At 47.3% G+C, this 20,127-nt stretch overlaps 1 protein-coding gene across 5 annotated transcripts in view; it reads left to right on the top strand.

The window, feature by feature from the left end:
• Positions 1-19,663, top strand: part of LOC125458325 (C-terminal-binding protein 1-like) — an 80,693-nt gene extending 61,030 nt beyond the window's left edge. For all 5 annotated transcript variants that reach the window (XM_048543526.2, XM_048543525.2, XM_048543527.2 and 2 more), the window contains 7 exons: positions 3,853-3,997; positions 7,791-7,997; positions 9,070-9,284; positions 11,572-11,702; positions 13,591-13,718; positions 15,683-15,800; positions 18,040-19,663. In XM_048543526.2, coding sequence (XP_048399483.1) covers positions 3,853-3,997; positions 7,791-7,997; positions 9,070-9,284; positions 11,572-11,702; positions 13,591-13,718; positions 15,683-15,800; positions 18,040-18,223 — 1,128 coding nt within the window. In that variant the 3' untranslated portion in view covers positions 18,224-19,663. The remainder of the gene's footprint in view (positions 1-3,852; positions 3,998-7,790; positions 7,998-9,069; positions 9,285-11,571; positions 11,703-13,590; positions 13,719-15,682; positions 15,801-18,039) is intronic.
• Positions 19,664-20,127: the final 464 nt, after the last annotated feature.

Below are 20,127 nucleotides of genomic sequence, written 5' to 3'. Positions count from 1 at the left end.
TTCGATAATTTGCTTTTTTTTTTAAAGAATTCCTCTGGCCAAAATGGATTACCTTACACATTAAAGTGCATCCTGCCAAATTTTTGCTGTTCGCCTACCTGTTTTCACTTGTAACTTTCCTGTTTCTCCATTGCAGCCTTAGTTTCCCATCTATTTTGGTATCACCTGTAAGCTTTCTATCCCCGCGTCCAAATCTTTAATGCCAGTTGTAGGATTAACATTCAAGCTGATGATCTGTGATTGGTGCTGCTTAGTATTCTGTTCCTCTTTCCACACGCTATTGGTCCTGAATATTCCAGCAGTTTTCCCTTATGATTTCAAATTTCCAGCGTGCACAAAATCAAAGTGAGTGAATTTATTCTTTGAATTGTATGTGCAACCAATCTGATTACGTTGTAACTCCAGGTTAATTTATCTTTGTCACTGCTGTAGCAATGACAGTTAAACATTGGACCTTGGGTAGTGCTGTAGAACAGAGATCTAGGGGGCTCAGGTACATAATTCTTTGAAATTTGCAGCATACACAGGACGGTAGTTAAGAAAGCGTCCAGCATTTTTATCTGGATTGCTCGGAATATGGGAATTGAGAGGTCAAGCCAGTGAGACCTCTCCTGGATGAATATATCCACTTCTGGTCACCCTTGTTATAGGAAGAATATTATTAAGCTAGAGAGGGTTCAGAAAAGATTTACCAGGATGTTCCCAGCAATGGAAAGTTTGAGTTATAGGGAGAAGCAGGACAGACATTCCTCCTCTGGAACATAGGAGGTTTATAGATCGTGAGGGGTACAGATAAGGTGAATGGCAAGGGTCTTTTCCCTAGGTTTGGGAATTTCAAGACTAGGCAGCTTATTTTGAAGGTGAGAGGAGAAAGTTTTAAAGCAGACATGAGGGGTGACATTTACTTTTGCAAAGGGAGTGGTTTGTGTGCAGAATGAACTTCCAGGGGAAGTGCTAGGCGCGGGTACATTTACAATGTTTAAAAGACTTTTGGATAAGTACATGAATAGGGAAGTTTAGGAGGGATGTGGGCCATTCGCAGGTAGGTGGGACTAGCTTAGTTTGTGACCATGGTTGGTGTGGACTGGTTGGACCAAGCTATGTGACTCTATGAATCTGTGACCCTATGACCAGCGTTCTGTGGTGTCTACTGAAAGTATCAACAGTGGGCTGAATGACCTTTTCTGTGCTGTAACTTTGTGGTTGTAAATCTTGCATGCTTCACAAAAAGTGCTCAAAGTCACACTATTTCCAATTTAATACCACTAACTTGTGGTTAAGAGCATTATTTGCCACATACTTGAGCTCCTTGCAAAGTTTGGCAACATTTTGTACCTGACATTTTACTTCAACCACACTTGAGACTGTTCCCTTCAATTCGAGTTAATTGGGATTTCAGTGCCAGAGAAGGATTGTCGAATGTGGCTGTGTCTTGTGTTTATATCACCAGCCAGAACCTCTGGGACTGAGAGGTAAAATGGACAGTGGCATTTTCTCTGCCCATCCTTTTGTGAGGTCAGTGTGTGCAATCTGTCATAAGAAAACATGAGAAAACAAGCTGATTCAGAGCAAATACAGCATGGAGCCATACAGCATGGAAACAGACCCATCGATCCTACCAGTCCATGCCAAACTTAACCCTGAACTAAACTAGTCCCACCTGCCTGCTCCTGGCCAATACCGCTCCAAACATTTCCTATTCATGTACTTCCCTAAGTATCTTTTAAACATTGTAACTGTGACCCACACCCACCACTTTCCCAGTAAGGTCATTCCACATGTGAACCATCCTCTGTGTAAAAGATTTGTTCGTCCTGTCTTTGTTAAATCTCTTGAATGACAGAGCAGACTTAAAGGGCCAAATGATCACCACCTGCTCCTCAGTTCCATGTGTCTGTGTCTGTGTTTGCCTTCTCACCTTAAAAATGTGGTCCCTGGTCTTGAAGGCCCCCACCCTTGGGAAAAGACACCTACCATTACCTCTATCTGTACCCCTCATTATTTTATAAACTTCTATCGGGGGGCCTCTCAACCTCCTGCGGCCCAGTGAAAGAAGCCCCAGCCTTTCTTTATAACTCAAACCTTCCATAACCGGCAACATCCTGGTAGACCTCTTCTGAAGTGTCTCCAGCTGAATAATATCCTTCCTACAACCGGGCGACCAGAACTGGACACAGTATTTCAGAAGAGGCCTCGCGAACATCCTGTAAATTTAAATGTATGTGCTGCTTTGTTGTTAGGATTTCACTGAAGTGTAGTGCGTGGAATTTTCAGCATTTGGATAAGCTACCGTAATGTGTGCATATGCACTCGTGGCCTGGATCATTTTAATCTGTCAGTTTGAACACCTTGTGGTTTGGCTTTTCTTCCCTGGAAGAGTTGCAGCACAAGAGGAGCCTGTGTAACTTGTCACATACATGCTGGATTTCTGCAAGAACAGCTTTCATTGCTCCTGTCAACCCTTTTCTCTTGGCTGATTATCCTCCTGCCTTTGACTGTACCTGCCTCCATCACATTCTCAGGCAGTGCATTTCAGGGCCTGAGTGCTCACGGCGTAAAACAGTGCCCCCCCCACCACCCCATCCGTGTCACCAATGCTGCTGTTGCTAATTACCTTTCAGCTGGTGCTCTGCCAATGGAAAATATCGTAAAATTCCTGCAGTGTGGAAAGAGGCTGGTGAACCCATCGAAACCTCATCAATCCTGTGAAGAGCATTCCACCCAGACCCCACCCCCCCCTACCTGTTATCCTGCATTTCCCATGGCCGATCCACCCAGCCTGCACATCTTTGGACTGTGGGAGGAAACCAGTGCACCCGGAGGAAACCCACACAGACACTGGGAGAATGTGTAAACTCTACACAGACAGTCACCAGAGGGTGAGAATGAGCCTCGGTACCTGGACTGTGAGGCAGCCGTGCTAACCACTGAACTATTGTGCTGCCAACTCCCTGAACATTCATTTGAACGTGTGCATCTGTTTTGTGCCTCATAACATCAAAATATTCCCACCTTGGTAACATTTCGTTGTGAGCTTTAACTCAAACGATATTGTTAATTGATCACTCTGCAAAACATTCTGCACAATCAAAAGATTAATGTTCTGCTTTATGACTCTTTGTCCAGGATTTCCTCGTGATTTTAGACATTGCTGTCAAATGAAAATTAAAACTATAAAATAATCAAGAAAAAGAGGTTAAACCCCATCTCTCCAACCTAGTCAGATATCTGAAGCTCCTTATCCCTGGAACAGAATACTTTCTGCACCCTCACCCTTTCAAATGTCGTTTGCTGACAGTGTAAGTTGGAGGTGGATAGAGATCTGTGCAGGTTTATACTGGTGGAAAGGGTGAGTGAAGAATACGACTGCAGTGTGGGTATTTGGGCTCATTACTGGAGGCTGCCGTGAGCCTGCAGAACTGCACCAGGCAAGAACCAGGGATTTTCTAACCACATGCCAACTCCAAGCTGCTCATGGGAAAGGAGTGGAACCTGACCTGGGTGGGCTTGCTGGGGGCTTTGAGAGAACTTGGCCATTTAAATCATCCATTAGGTAAGTTGGGAGCGTTTGACAGAAAGCGTGGAAAAGGTTTTACTAGAATCTGAGTGGTCTGTGCCTCTATTAACTTGGTGTTTCTTACTTTAATTTTGAATTAACATCTTTTTCATTCACTCAGTACAATGGAAAACCTGCCTCTGTTTTATTTGTACGATTGGATAATAAAGAATTTTTCAATAAAATCAGTTCTACAAAAGTAGAAATGGAGGGAACTGTGCACCTGTACCTGTACTGTGTTCACTTGGCTGTGCGTGATGGAAGAGCCGCATTGATCTGACTCTCTCTCTTTGCAGGTACTAAATGAAGCAGTGGGTGCCCTGATGTACCACACCATTACATTAACACGAGAGGACCTGGAGAAATTCAAAGCACTTCGAATTATCGTCAGGATTGGCAGTGGCTATGACAATGTCGACATCAAATCAGCTGCAGATTTAGGTAAGATGTCGGATCACGGTCCACGCAGAACTGCATGGCGCAGGGAGAATCGAACTGATTCCCTATTGCTAACAGCAGCAGGGCTCCTGTGCTGCCCTAGAGGCTCTACTGCAGTTGTACAATGGCTGATGGACATTTTGTTCGCACACAGTGCAGATGCACGCGTGTCCCGTTTTGATGCTTGATAAAATTATTTGTATTAGCAGCTTATTGATTTTGTTGACTAGCATTGATTAATTAAGGCCATCAGGCTTAGTTCCCTTCAGTTGTCTATATTGCCTTCCCCTAAAACTGGCTATCCCTTCAGGGATGATACGGTGCCTCACTGGTTAGCACTGCTGCCTCACAGTGCCAGGGTACCCAGGTTCAGTTCCACCCTTGGGCGTATGGAGTCTGCACGTTTTTCCCCATGTCTGTGTGGGTTTCCTCCAGCTGGTCTGGCTTCCTCTCAAAGTCCAAAGATGTGCAGGCTAGGGTGGATTGGCCGTGCTAAATTGTCCATAGTGTCCAAGGATGTGCAGACTGGGTGGGTTGGTCGTGGGAAATGTAGGGTTATGGGGATAGGATAGGGGTTGGGGTCGAGGTAGGGCGCTCTTTGGAGGATCAGTGCAGACTTGATGGGCTGAATGGCCTGCTTGCACACTGTAAGCGTCCACTCAGCCCCTAGATCTGGGACTCGCCACTGTGTTCACTGTGGAAGGCCAAAATGTTCAAAGATGTGACATTGAGCTCCAGTGTGCTCCCCCACATTACAGCCCCTACAGTTTTAGCCAACTGTGTGGCATTTTCCGATATTCCATCAGAAGCTGACAAAGCGACAGGGTTGGTGGTAGACTCTGTTTTGAACACTTTAGTCTTCCACCGTGAACAGATTGATGAGCCTCAGATCTAGGAGTTGAGTGGGCATTTAAGGGAAGATAAGATTTTTGAGTGAATGTGTATACTATTCTTCATGGCACCTTGAGGAGAGACCTCAGCCATGTTGCTTTGCGTAGCTTTTGACAGAATACCTGGAAATGTCACAGTCTGCTAAATCCGTGATGAGTACTATCATAGAACCCCTACATTGTGGAAAAAGGCCCTTTGGCCCAACAGGTCCACACTGAACCTCAGAGCATCCCATCCAGACCTCTTCTCCCCCACCGACCTCTCCTCCCTCACCGACCTCTCTTTTCCCCCCCTCTCTTCCCCCCCTCTCTTCCCCCCCTCTCTTCCCCCCCTCTCTTCCCCCCCTCTCTTCCCCCCCTCTCTTCCCCCCCCCCTCTTCCCCCCCCCTCTTCCCCCCCCCTCTTCCCCCCCCCTCTTCCCCCCCCCCCTCTTCCCCCCCCCCTCTTCCCCCCCCCTCTCTTCCCCCCCCCTCTCTTCCCCCCCCCTCTCTTCCCCCCCCCTCTCTTCCCCCCCCCTCTCTTCCCCCCCCCTCTCTTCCCCCCCCCTCTCTTCCCCCCCCCTCTCTTCCCCCCCCTCTCTTCCCCCCCCCTCTCTTCCCCCCCCCTCTCTTCCCCCCCCCTCTCTTCCCCCCCCCTCTCTTCCCCCCCCTCTCTTCCCCCCCCCTCTCTTCCCCCCCCCTCTCTTCCCCCCCCCTCTCTTCCCCCCCCCTCTCTTCCCCCCCCCCTCTCTTCCCCCCCCCCCTCTTCCCCCCCCCCCCCTCTCTTCCCCCCCCCTCTCTTCCCCCCCCCTCTCTTCCCCCCCCCTCTCTTCCCCCCCCCCCTCTCTTCCCCCCCCCCTCTCTTCCCCCCCCCCTCTCTTCCCCCCCCCCTCTCTTCCCCCCCCCCTCTCTTCCCCCCCCCTCTCTTCCCCCCCCCTCTCTTCCCCCCCCCCTCTCTTCCCCCCCCCCTCTCTTCCCCCCCCCCTCTCTTCCCCCCCCCCTCTCTTCCCCCCCCCCCTCTCTTCCCCCCCCCCCTCTCTTCCCCCCCCCCTCTCTTCCCCCCCCCTCTCTTCCCCCCCCCTCTCTTCCCCCCCCCTCTCTTCCCCCCCCCTCTCTTCCCCCCCTCCCCCCCTCTCTTTCCCCCCCCGACCTCTCTTCTCCGCCCCCCCCGACCTCTCTTCTCCCCCCCCCCGACCTCTCTTCTCCCCCCCCCCCGACCTCTCTTCTCCCCCCCCCCCGACCTCTCTTCTCCCCCCCCCCCCGACCTCTCTTCTCCCCCCCCCCCGACCTCTCTTCTTCCCCCCCCCCCGACCTCTCTTCTTCCCCCCCCCGACCTCTCTTCTTCCCCCCCCCCCGACCTCTCTTCTTCCCCCCCCCCCCGACCTCTCTTCTCCCCCCCCCGACCTCTCTTCTCCCCCCCCCCCGACCTCTCTTCTCCCTCCTCCTCCTCCTCCTCCTCCTCCTCCTCCTCCTCCTCCTCCTCTCTTTCCCCCCCCCCCTCCTCCTCCCCCATAACCCACCTAATCTACACATCCCTGAACTCTACGGAGCCATTTAGCATGACTAATCCACCTAGCCTTTGGACTGTGGGAGGAAACCGGAGCATCCAGAGGAAACCCATGCAGACACGGGGAGAATGTGCAAACTCCACACAGACAGTCGCCCGAGGGTGGAATCGAATCTGGGCCCTTGGCGCTCTGAGGCAGCAGCGCTAACCATTGAGCCATCGTGCTATGCCTTAGATTAGCAATTATTATAACAAAAGCGAAGACTGTGCACAATCTCACTACTCAGTATGTTGCCTGAAGATGCCTATGCTGGTCAAAAGTGGAAGCCTCTATTCCAACAGACATCTGCAACCCCTTATTGAGCAATGAGATAACAGAGTGATTACCATCAATTCCAAAGAATACCAATCAAAGCAGAGCATTCAAACATCTGAAGCCAGGGTGTGGAGTGCTGATTAATCATTTCACCTCATGGCGACATGGAGGGCTTAAATTTCCCTACGACACACTCTGGTCCACTGCATTAAACGTCTCTCGGATGTTTAAAAAGTTCGAGCAGGTTAGATAAGAATTAGGAAAACAGAAATTGGTGGAAAAGTGCAGCAGGCCTGGGAGCATCTGTGGAGATAAATCAGAGTTAACGTTTCACTTCTGCAGAACTGATGGTTAGCTTGGAAAAGGAATGGTTTTCTGATGAAATCAGTAACAAAATTCCTGCTCGGATTAACGGTGGGTGCAGAAGTTTTCAAGATCAACTCTAAGTGAATTAGGGAACCACGGATGGAGATATGGGAGCAGGGCATTTAAATATGAATAGAAATATTTGTTGAACTGGCTTGACCAAATAGATTGATTATGTTTAGTAAATGGGGTGAGGGGAGAGGAGACTTTTCAGCCTGCAAAACGAAACCTGGATATATTGTAACAAAAAAAAGGCCGTGATTTGAACACCACTGAACCGATGAGGAAAACATGAGGGAAGCATGTGTATACAGCCCAGTCAGTGAATTACTGGGAGTACCTGATGGTGATGTGTAGATGGGAACTCTGCCTCTTGTCCTGGGATGTGGCTGGTGCGTCTATTGTCCGATGAAATGAGAAGGTGTTCGTTATCCCACGCTGTCGTCCAGTGCTGCTCCTATGTATTATATTTTGGTGTGCGGAACTTGAAGGCTCGTGCATGACAGCGACGTCCAAAGCCAGGAATTGATACGTTGGCACTTCGACCACGGAATGCAGCTGCATAGAATGCTGTTGACATTTCTTTCTTTAAAATTAATGATTAGGCTTTTTTTTTGCAGCTCAGTTAATAATACTGCCACAGTTGATTGATAGGTTTGGCAGTAAGTATGGCCATTTGATAACTGGTTAATGGGCGTGTGGTGGTGATGCTTAAACTCTGCACCTCTTTGTGTTACAGGGATTGCTGTGTGTAACATTCCCTCATCATCGGTGGAAGAGACAGCAGACTCTACACTGTGTCATATTTTAAACCTTTACAGACGGTCCACGTGGCTGCACCAGGCTTTGCGGGAGGGCACAAGGGTGTCGAGCGTCGAGCAGATCCGAGAGGTCGCCGCAGGAGCGGCTCGAATCCGTGGGGAGACTCTGGGCATCATTGGCCTGGGTAATGATGGACAGATGCTGCGACATTGCATGAAAGCTGTGTCCCCCTTTGCCCAGCGGCTGCTTTTCCTTTTCGAAAGGCTTGTTGGTTCTTCTTACAGCAGAGCCAGAAACATGGAGGCACTCTGCATTTCGGACAACATCCATTGAGAGAATGGCCACACTGTTAGTTTGACCAGTCGTTCTCTGCCAAAACTGCAAGTTGTCACAAGCAGCATCTGAATCTCTGATGAAGGGTCTAGGCCCAAAACGTCAGCTTTTGTGCTCCTAAGCTGCTGCTTGACCTGCTGTGTTCATCCAGCTCCACACTTTGTTATCTCGGATTCTGCAGCATCTGCAGTTCCCACTATGTCTAAAAAGAGGAGACCACTTTGCCCATCCCACCCTTCCTACCCTGCTGGATGACTTATGCTTGCAAAATGGCTTAAAAGTGTCAAGTTAGCAAAAGGCGCTAAGGCATGCATGAAAGATGTGTAAAATGCTTAATTTTGAATAATTTTAAGGGTCGAGGAAAGGCATGTAAAGAGCAAGCATGAATAGCTCACTGAGCAGAGCATGTTGCAGAAACCTTGTGGAAGAAATAGATAGTTGGAACGAATCAGACTGTAATTATCGATACTGTGTTTGGACCTGTTCTATCCTGGGATACATAACTGGTCTCCTGTAGTTACTGGATGGTGGACAGTAGCAGGAATAGTGTGCAAGCCTACCGCATTAATGCCCCAGATGATAAAGTGTGAAGCTGGATGGCCACAGCAGGCCAAGCAGCATCTCAGGAGCTCCTGAGATGCTGCTTGGCCTGCTGTGTTCATCCAGCTTCACACTTTGTTATCTTGCATTGTCCAGCATCTGCAGTTCCCATTATCTCTGACTCCATTAATGCCCCACCTGAGTTCGGCTTAACTTGATGCTGGGGCCACCTGTTCTGTGCGATTTCAAACCGTCCCCCCCCCCCCCCCACCCCCCCACCCCAACAAACACCATCCTCCGATAGCTAACTTGTTTCTCACGCATTGCGGGGGGGAAGCGGGGGCAGTGTTGAAAAAAATTCACGTCCTCCTCTTCTGTTGCAGGCCGTGTCGGTCAAGCGGTGGCTTTGAGGGCAAAAACGTTTGGATTTAACGTGATTTTCTACGACCCATACCTGCCAGACGGTGTGGAGAAGTCGCTTGGTCTCCAGAGAATAAGCACCTTACAGGACCTGCTGGTTCACAGCGACTGTGTGACCCTGCATTCCAGTCTGAATGAGCACAATCATCACCTCATCAATGACTTCACCATCAAACAGGTAGCGAGAGGACAAGGTTCCTGTGTATTACTGTGTTGGTATGTCACCCACAAAAACGCGTGCAACACCTTGCGTGCTTTTGTACTGTTAGTACGCAAGTCAGAGCCGTTTTTACATAACACAGTCCTCAATTAATCAGTCAGGATAAATGTCCTGTGCAGCTTCACGGAAGGTTTTTAAAATTATTGTTTGGGATTTGGACATCTCTGTTAAGTTTTTGGCATCTTTGGCCACCCCTAAGGTCCTTGAATTGCTGAGAAAATGTTTCTTCTTATAATTTGATACAGCCGTAGAGCTGTACGTCACAGAAGCACACCCTTTGGTCCAACTCGCCCGTGCCACTCAGATACCGTAAATTAATCTAGTCCCATTTGCCAGCATTTGGCCCATATCCCTCTAAACCCTTCCTACTCATGTACCCATCCAGATGCCTTTTAAATGCTGTAATTGTACCAGCCTCCTCCACCACCTCTGGCAGCTCGTTCTTCACCAGCACCACCCTCTGTGTGGAAAAAGTTGCCCCTCAGGTCCCTTTTAAGTCTTTCCCCTCTCATCTTAAGCCTGTACCCTCTACTTTTGGACTCCCCTGCCCTGGGGAAAAGGCTTTGGCTATTCACGTTATCCATGCCCCTCATGATGTTACAAACCTCTCTATAAGGTCACCCCTCAGCCTCTGACACTCGAGGAAAAATAGCCCCAGCCTATTCAGGCTCTCCCTGTAGCTCAAACCCTCCAACCCTGGCAACATCCTTGTAAATCTTTTCTGAACCCTTTCAAGTTCCACAGTGTCTTTCTTAGGACAGGGATTGAATGGCTTGCTGGGCCTCTTCAGACTGTAATTGAACCCAGGACCCTTTCACTGTGAGGCAGCCGTGCTAACCGCTGTGCCACCCATTAACAATTATCTACGTTGGTGTTTGATTAGATCCAGATCAGATAAGGACAGCAAGTTTCCTTCCTGAATGGACGTCAGTGAGCCAAATAGTTTTTACACCAAACCAACAGCTTTGTGATCACTTTTTTTGATGTTTATTTCCAGATATTCTTCTAAACTGAATTCAAATTGTTGAACTGCTGTGTTGGGATTTGAACTATGTTCAAAATTATTCCAGCAACACGTTTGTACTTCCATCCACGGTGCAGCAGTCTGATGCTTTCCTGCAGCTTGGTTACTGTGCAGGTTTCATCCTTATCTGAGCTCTATCACTAACCTTGTGTGGTGTCAAATGGAAATGTTTATGTGGCTCACAGCTCTCCCTGTTGGTGCCATTGACCGATGCCATCCTTTTATTCCCAGAGTAGCTCATCCACTTTGTCCATCTCTTTTTCCTTTTATTTCTCTCTTTTTTGTTTTGTTTTGTGTTTGTTGTCTTCTCTCCCCTCTCTTCTTTCGTCTCGGCTATGTCCTGAACTCCCAGCCAAGCATGGCCTCAGCGTGGACTTCAAGCCCCAAGGGGATTCCGGAGCAGTCTCGAGAGCCCGGAGGTGATGCCTTGGTCTGGACTCGAGACTTTTGTAGACTAGAGGCCGAGTGCCGATGTGGACTGGATTGGACGGACTGTTCTTCTGAACTTTTTATTTCTCTACTTTTCTAATTTATTCCCACGATTTGCAATGCTGGACTTTTTATTCCTTTATTTTCTATTTCTTCCCCCCCATCCCCAATCACTCACCGTGCCCTGCCTTGCCCTAAGAATTTTTACTGAAGAATCTGTACGAGGTATCTTGTACCTAAGATTTCACTAGAAGTAGTGACTTGTAAACTTGTCACCGTCCTCGTGTGAGAACGTGACAGTAAAGCTCGTTCAATTCAATTCACCTCCACCATAATTGTCTATTAAAACAGTGAATCATAATATCTTATTGCAATTTAGTAGACTGTTGAAATGAGCTAATTGAATACTTAATGATTTGCTGAATCACTAATTGAAAGTGGGATGTCTAATTGTATAGAAATTAGACGACGTGAACATCGCACTGTACCATTTGTATGTACAAAGAGTTAATTGCAATTTCAATGTTGATGTCAATACTGTTTGGAGAACTTCTCCTGCCAGTTCAGATGGGAACTGTTTTGTGTCATTGAATGCATTTTGCAGAAGTTTACGATATTATTATCTCGTTTACTTAGCGATAATGTGTACATCAGAGAATCTTGCTGCTTCTTTACAGTACAGTATCTTCTACTGTGTTTGCCCATTCACTGTGCAGTGAGTTGCTTCATTTTGCATTTCACTGCTGGTCTGCCAGTGAAGCCCTGTTGTAATATTGCGAATCCAATTCACAGATGCGTCAGGGGGCATTCCTGGTGAACACAGCACGAGGGGGACTGGTGGATGAGAAAGCACTGGGCCAGGCACTGAAGGATGGACGGATACGAGGAGCAGCTTTGGATGTTCACGAATCAGAACCTTTCAGGTGGGGGCACAGCACATCGGATGACTTTGGAAACTCCTTGGTCAAGGCATTTTGGTTTTGTTTGTCGGTGGTGAATTTTTTTGATTTACTGGTGGGCGAGTGATGGTGCATACAGGAGCAAGGTCTGTTTTCCTCCCACAATACCTTCCTGGACTTTACTGCACCCCGGCCTCAACCCTTGCCAATGCCTGGGCAAATGATTGAGGCCACAAACGTGCCAGGACTCGGTTCCTTGTCTATAAGTTAACCGAAACAGAGTTTTTACCATTAGCTTTGGAGCAGCAGCGATTTGGAGGCAGTGCGAAACTCTGTGGCCATGCTGGGATTCCGCATGCAAATTCTGCTAAAAACAAGTTCCAATTCTTTGAATGTCCTGAACATACATGTGGCTAATAACTATTTGTCTGTACCTTCGAGAGACCAGGCATGAGAAAGGAGAAATACTGCGTGAAAGGAGGTGAGATACAGGTAGCGTCAGGGGTAGGAAATAGTACAGGAGTGTTTATGGGCAGCGAGAGAATGAGATTTAGGTTTACCACAGAAAAGAGCAAGGAGCAGTTCAAGGGACAAATAGTTCGTTAGGGGAGAGCCAGTTCAGGGAGTCAAGAAGGGATCGTCAACAAAACAAGAAATGATTTAACAATGGGCTGCCATTAAAGATAAGATAAATTTGGGTAGAGATGAGGTACATCTCCTTGAAGGGGAAAGGTAGGATAATCAAAGTCTGGGATTCCTGGATGACCAAAAGTTGCTGTAGAGGAAAATGAACCAGAAAGAGGGTTTTTATCAACAATGTCAGGTTGACAAATACACACTGAAGCCAGGCTGGATGGAGACCATTTATGGGACAGGGGGAAAGACACTTGAGAAGCAGCGACGTGAGTGTGCAGGTGACAATGTGAAAATGTACAGAGGATGCTCAACTTGGAAGTAGTGTGAACTGAGGGGAGAATGTTGATCGCCTTTCAAAGTCATGTTAGTCATGTGAGAGGCAAGACTTAGTGCAGGGAATTGTGAAGTGATACATTTTGGAAGGTGTAGGTAAGGCAACTGAAAATACAGTTACAATTCCATAAAGGGAGCCAGCTGCACAGGGATGTGGGGGTATTTTTTGGGACATGGTAGGGTAGGCTGTGAAGAAGGTTAAATGGCCGTCGAGATCCAGGGCTTTCTAAATGGAAGTGGCAGTACAAAAGCGAGGAAATTAGTTCAAAACCACTAGAAACTGGAGAGAGAACGAGAGGCTACTGTTTGAGGAGAATGTTGGAAGAGCCACACGCAATATTGGGTAAAGCTTATTGCAGTGAGTGATTAAAATCTGCAGTCCGTTGCCCGAGAGCGTGGCAGAGGCGTTATCAATTGGGAGTTGAATTATTATCTGGACAGAGAAAATCTGTGAGGCATCGGGGTAATGGTGGCAGAATGGGACTAGCAGAATTACACTCGGAGAGAATTGGCATGGACACTAATGACTGTTTGACTTTCATCAGTGTTGCAGTTCCAAAAGGAAGGGAAGGAGATTTTGGGTTTTGAACTTCTGTGTGGGTTTAGACACTTAAGATCAGAAATGTACCTTTAAAATTTGGGGATGCGTTAAGCACAGTGTGACAGGCTGTGGCTCACTGTGAGAGCAGATTGCAGACATGTGATAACCATGTTCCTCTGCACTAAAGCTGTATCTACGTCCATGGTGTGGAGTTGTGACATGACTGAAATTGAAGGGGAAGGTTTTGGAAATGGAAAGCCAGTCTCTCCATAGCTGGGGAAAAAAGCCAAGTTGCTATCTGTACCTGAAGCATGTCATCTTTTCGTTTTTCCGTGCCTTTTCGGGATTAGCATTTCAATCGGATTTCTGTGCGTTTTCAAACATGCTCTTGCTGTGCTGCAGCTTTAGTCAGGGGCCGCTGAAGGATGCACCGAACCTTATCTGCACCCCCCACACAGCGTGGTACAGCGAGCAGGCTTCCATTGAGGTGCGAGAGGAGGCAGCACGAGAGATTCGCAGAGCTATCACAGGTACTGGAGCACTGAACCTGCTGAATGCCTAATGAATGAATGCCCTAATGCCTTCAGAAGGGGTAAAGAAAGTTTGAATGGGACAGTGGAGATACAGAACTAGTAACTGTGAACTGGTAGCAGAGTCTTAGAATCCTACATGCATGGAAATGTGACTCAACTTGTCCATACTGACCAGATATCCTAAACTGATCTAGTCCCATTTGCCAGCATTTGGCCCAAATCCCTGTGAACCCTTCCTATTCATATATCCGTCCAGATGCCTTTTAAATGTTGTAATTGTACCAGCCTCCACCACTTCCTGTGGCAGCTCGTTCCATACACGTGGAAAAAGTTGCCCCTTAGGTCCCTTATAAATCTCTCCTCTGTCACTTTAAACCGATGTGTTGGACTCCCCTGCCCTGGGGATGTCTACTCACCCCATCCATGCCCCTCATGATTTTATGACCCTCTGTAAGGTCACCCCCTCAGCCTCCAACGCTGCAAGGAAAATAGCCCCAGACTCTGCAGCCTCTCCTCTAGCTCAAACCGTCCGACCCTGGTAACGCCCTTGTAAATCTTTTCTTAACCCTTTCAAGTTTGACAACATGGTTCCTACAGCAGGGAGACCGGGATTGAACGCAGTGTTCCAAAAGTGGCCTGACCAATGTCCTGTACAGCCTGAACGTGAACACTGATACTGTTGAAATTATCAGTCTGTGTGCACTGTTAAGAGCTCTGCTACCAACAGGTGCGGCGACTTGTATTGAGCTGGTCTTCTGCTTTTCAATAAAGTACTTATCCTGCCACAAGAGGGGAGTGTTGTGCTTTTCCTGTCAGTTTTCCAAAGTCTGCTTAAAGCAATCCTGAGGTTGAAATGGAGATGCAGCACAAGCTTTGCTTAAAGTCTGATCCTGCAGGCAGCACTGATCTTGCCTTTCCAGTTGGTTTGCAAGTTAGCAACATGAATAGGAGGTGGTCGATGTATTTAATTAGAGATTTTTAAATCAAAACCTACTGCATTTAGTAGTGAACAATTTTAAATTAAATTCCTCTGTCTGGCCTTTTGATTGTTAACTGATCTGTAGTTTGAGACCTATCGGAATGCGAACGATTGGGGCGGCACAGTGGTTAGCACTGCTCTCTGGCTGCACCAGGGACTTGGGTTCGGTTCCAGCCTCGGGTGGTGTTGGCTCATTCTCCCCCTGTCTGTGTGGGTTTCCTCCCACGGACCGACAGTGTGCCAGCTAGAGTGGTTTGGCTGTGCTAAGTTACCCATAGCGTCCAGGGCTGTGCAGGCTAGTTGTGTTAGCCATGGGAAATGCTGGGTTACAAGGATATGGTAGTGGGCTGGGTCTGGGTGGGAATCTCTCTTGCGGGGTCAGTGTGGACCAGATGTGCTGAACGTCCTAGCCTGTTTCCATACTGTTGGGATTCATGATTCTATGAAGTTACCCATGTGGCAGGGTGTGACTTCAATCCATAAACCTGCGACAGGAGTGAAGTGGCCCACTGTGTCTGACAGGGTCTGAATGGATGTGCAGTTCAGTAACTTTCTTTTTAAAGTGCGCAAGTCTCAGCAATCATACAAGATTGCAGTCCCTAGCTATTACAACAGTACTGTCAGTTCTTGTATATTGCATTGTACTGGCCTGATACCTCACTTCGGTTTGGGTTCAGTGTGACATTCTGAATGAAAACACAGCATTATACAATTAAGGGAAGAGGAGAAGCTTCAACGCTGTTGCCTATGTCTTCCCCCTTCCCTTCAGACCCCTCCCACACAAGAATGGGTGGCCACGCCGTTGCTATGTTGTTAATTGTTTCTCTCAGAGTAACTTGGGGTGACGGCCCATCACACGAGGGGTTAGGAGTTAAGTGAGCGTGTCTCCCACTGACGGTGCCTCAGACACTGACTGGCCGTGTCGTGGAGCATGGTTTAACTGCTGCTGTGGCCGTTCATTACGTTCTTTGCTGCTCCGCAGGCCGCATTCCAGACACCTTAAAAAACTGTGTGAACAAAGAGTATTTGGCAGCAGCTGCTCAATGGACTGGCATCGACCCGGTGGCTGTACATCCTGAACTGAATGGAGCTGCTTACAGGTAGGATAGAAACTCACTGTGGGGATTCCTAGTGAGACAGTTAGCTGCAAGCGCTCACTGTTCTGAAGCCTGGATACGGCCTGCCGATCTGCTGGGTGGGTGCTATCAGTCTTCGTCCGAGTGAACAGGGGCCACAGTGTGTTGCCTCTGTAACCCCAGTGTACACTCCCACCTGCCCTTCGCACATTGTGTAATTTGTAGACCATGTTGTGATGCTACAGCCCTTCACTCTGGCGACCATGAATGGGGCTGTGTCTATCCCAAGGTGTTAATTGTCATGTAAACTGAGAAATAAAACCAGGAGACTCAGATCAGGGTTTCCTTGCAATATTGTTTTATTGACAGTGTTAAAGATTTATCCCTGAATTACCGCAGTAAAACAAGTGGCCCTTGCTTCTGGCCTACCGTTTGAGTGAATTGGTTTATCTACGCATCTACCCTTGGCCCATATCCCCTAATACCTTGTTGAATAACAAGAATTTGTCAATCTCAGAATTAACCGTTAATCTGAAATCCTGTCATTTGTGGAAGAATCCTGTCATTTCTATACGAAACTTTGTGCGTAGAAGTGCTTTCAGCTTTTGCTACTGAAATGTCTGGCTGTAACTCCTATGCTGTACCGTCAATCCTGGATTCCTGAATCAGTGGAAATGGCTTGTCTCTATTTACCATAAATGTTCTCCATTATATCTCAAACTTTGATCAGGTTATGTCTTGACTTTGAGTTCCAGGGGAGTGTAACCAGAGTCTGTATAATCTCCCCTTGTAGTTTAACCCTTCATAATCCCACTTCATTCTGGTCCACCCATAATGCGCCTTGTCCGAGATATAAGTTCTCCAAGAGAGTCCGAGTGCAGGAGCTGGGGTCACCCAGTATGGGAACTGAGGGGCTGGAGACGGAGGATTGGCAAGGGTTGGTTGGAGGGGGGAGCTGCAGCCATCGTCTGGGAGCTGGCCGCCAAGGTACAGAAGCAGCCTTCTGATATCGAGATAGGGGAATGGAGAGCAGATTTTCTTGTTGCTTTGGGAGTACGCAGAGGCAGGCTACAAGAAGACTGGGTTGCAAGGGGAGACGGGCATTGGAGACCGAGGAGGGTCCAAGTGACCAATCGAAGCAGGAGGCTGGGAGTAAGATGAGACTTGCTAGGTGAGTGTCAGCGCAAAAGCGGAGTAGGTTGGTGATTGTGACAGAATGCAAGGGAGGGGAAGAGAATAAGAGGCCCCAAAGATTTGAAATTATTTCATGTCTATCAGTAAAGGAATTTATCTAAGAGCTGGGAAACGTGAAATCAGTGTCGCAAGCAAATGTCCTGTTTGTAACTGGAGGCTGCATATGCTCGGGAGTTATTCTATGGGGCAGATTTTAGTGAACACTGTCAATTATTAAGTTTAACTCAAGACTGAGATCTGAGATGCAATTTAAAAAAAAAAGGCTAACCAAACTGAACTAGCCTCATTTGCTTGCATTTGGTCCAAATTCATCTAAACCCTTCTTATTCATGTACCTGTCCAAATGTCTTTTAAATGTTGTAATTGTACCAGCCTCGATCACTTCCTCCGGCAGCTTGTTTCATACATGCACCACCCTGTGTGTGGAAAAAGTTGTCTCTCGCATCAGTTTTAAATATTTTACTTTTCATCTTAAAACTATACCCTGTAGTTTCAGACTTCCCCACCCTGGAGGAATAGACCTTGGCTATCCGTCTTACCTGTGCCCCCTCATGCTTTTATAACCCTCCATAAGGTCACCCCTCAGCCTCCGACACTCCAGGGAGAAAAGCCCCAGCCTATCCAGAGATAACAGAGTGTGTAGCTGGAGGAACGCAGCAGGTCAGGCAGCATCAGAGGAGCAGGAAAGCTGATGTTTCGGGTCGGGACCGTTCCTTAAAAGATATCCTGAAAGATATCACCTTCTTGTGACTCAAACCCCGTGGGCCTTGGTAACATCCATGTGTATCATTGCACCATTTCCAGTTTCATTACATCCTTCTTAGAGTAGGATGACCAGAAACGTACACAGTATTCCAATGTGCTGTACAATCGTGACGTACTGCCCCCAACCTGTGTGCTCGTTGCCCTGACCAATGAAGGCATGTGTGCCAGGCGCTGCCCTCACCAGCCTGTCTACACTGCACCTCCTCTTTCAAGCAACTTGGCCTTTGGGTACCACAGTTTTGTTACTGAGCGTCGCTCTCTGTACTCAGGAATGGACCGCTGATGGCTGTTTGTGTCGTTACAGATTTCCGAGCGGAGTGGTCGGGGTGACAGCAACAGGCATCCCAGCCGCTGCCGTTGAAGGGATTGTTGCCGGTTCCATCCCAATGCAGCATGGAATACCTTCAGTAGCCCACCCCTCTCACACGCCATCCCCTAGCCAGACAGCCAAATCGGAACCTGACAGAGACATCCCAGCTGACCAATAGCAGCTCTCGAGAAGAAAAGAAATGGCATTCCTCACCTTTTGACCTTTAACCTTCCACCAGGAAGTAGCCCTGAAGTTCACAGCAAAAAAAAACTGGGACTGCAAAGTGTAGTTTATGCAGTTAAACAGAAAGTGTGGAGTCTTTACTGCATTTCCAATTGACGTATGTAATTCTGTGACCTTGTATGAAAAGGAAAAGCAAAACCTTGTAGTACCTCAAGTCAGCCATGAATGTACTCTGTCTGTGTACAGTTTTGTAGAAGCCACAAATTTGTTTAGCTGTGAATATACTTTTTAAAAAAAAAGTGAAAATATACAAGACTTCCTACTTTTGCGTACGGAGATGCTTTGTCAGTGCACAAGATTCTCAGGCGAAAACAAATAACTTCATGATTTTATTGTCTTCATTTACTTGGTGATTTGCCAAATCCCTTCAGTGTCCACGTTCACAATCGCGATTAGAGGTTTAAGGAGACCCAATCGGCTAACTGCAGTTCTCCCAGTTGCAATGCCCCGTGAAAACTACAGCGCATTTACGGACGGAAACTCTAGTCTGCTTTCTGACCTTGTCTCCTCCTGCTGCCCTTTCCTTTGTCCAACCCCAAGAGTTGAGACAAAGACAGTTGTGTGTACTGCTTCTTGGTATGTTCATAGTTCTACCTGACTCACTCGGGTCAGGTTGGCATCTGCCTATCGTTGCTTCAGTTAAAATGAGGACAGGAGGGCAGTTTGAATCCACCCCCACCCCTACCCCTCAAACCAGTTGCATCTTATGCCAACTTATTCACACCTTGCTATTCCCCCCACCCCCCACCCCCCAAAAGAAAGAAATGCAATGACTCTGGGCTAGAATTTAATGACCAGCATTTGAGCTTCTGTTTGGCTTATTGCATGGAGCACACTGTGGAGATTAGGTGACCTCACTGGAAATAAGAGGTTGGTGTTTTTTGTTTTACTTTATTCCTCAATTTAGGAAAAAGTTGTTGAAACCCTTTAATTTGAATCTGACTCTGCGTAAGCATTAAATCAATGCTAAAGTAGCAATAGAACTTTGCATCAGGTGTACCTGAAGGGACTTGAAGCAACCGTATTATCTCTACACCATGAATTTTCACAGAACACCTTTTTAACATTAAAGGATTAAAAAAAAAACCAAGGTTATTTCTTTTTCTTCTGTTTAGAATGAGAATTTATAATGTCAGTTGTAATGTGAAGTAGATGCCAGATTAGGAATTCAGCCTGAATCACTGTTGTGTTGTTACAGCCATCAATACTGTGAGTCCCAATGTCCAATGCTGAAAATGTTTTTAAGCTTTTCTCTTTCACACACAACCCCCTTGCTCCTTGACCATTTTCTTTTGTTAGAAACAATCATGTTTGTGGCTGTAATCATTGGTATGAAATATTTTAATAAAACCAACGGCAAAAAGACGAACCTTGAGACAGCCTTCTAAGCGGTTCCTGTATATTTTATTGTGTGAAGCTAGCAGTAATTTTTTGTTGTGATCTGGGAAAGAGTGTACAGGGATCAAAATAGAATCTCAGCGACATATGCCATCTTTCAGCTGATTTGATTCACTCCATATGACACTGACAGCTGAAAGCCCAGCAAAGCTGATGGTCATGACAGTGTCTCCTCTGTAATCCTGAAAACTTAAGGGCCTGAACTAGCAGGGTATCTGGCCACACTTCCAGTATGGCTCCCTTGACCATACACTGAACTGGACTGCACATGAATGCTCTAGCTTCAAGAACTTGCTGTGACTGAAAAGAAACAAAAGAACTGATGGCAAAAAAAAAAATTGCTGGGCATAAGAAACAAAAACAGAAGTTGCTGGAAAAGCTCGGCAGGTCTGGCAGTGTCTGTGGAGAGAAATCAGAGTTAACGTTTTGGGTCCTGCTCTG

This window comes from Stegostoma tigrinum, chromosome 13 (assembly GCF_030684315.1).
Source record: "Stegostoma tigrinum isolate sSteTig4 chromosome 13, sSteTig4.hap1, whole genome shotgun sequence".
Taxonomy (NCBI): Eukaryota; Metazoa; Chordata; class Chondrichthyes; order Orectolobiformes; family Stegostomatidae; genus Stegostoma; species Stegostoma tigrinum.
The sequence above is the reverse complement of the archived record's forward strand: the minus strand, read 5'-3'. Positions and strand labels throughout refer to the sequence as shown.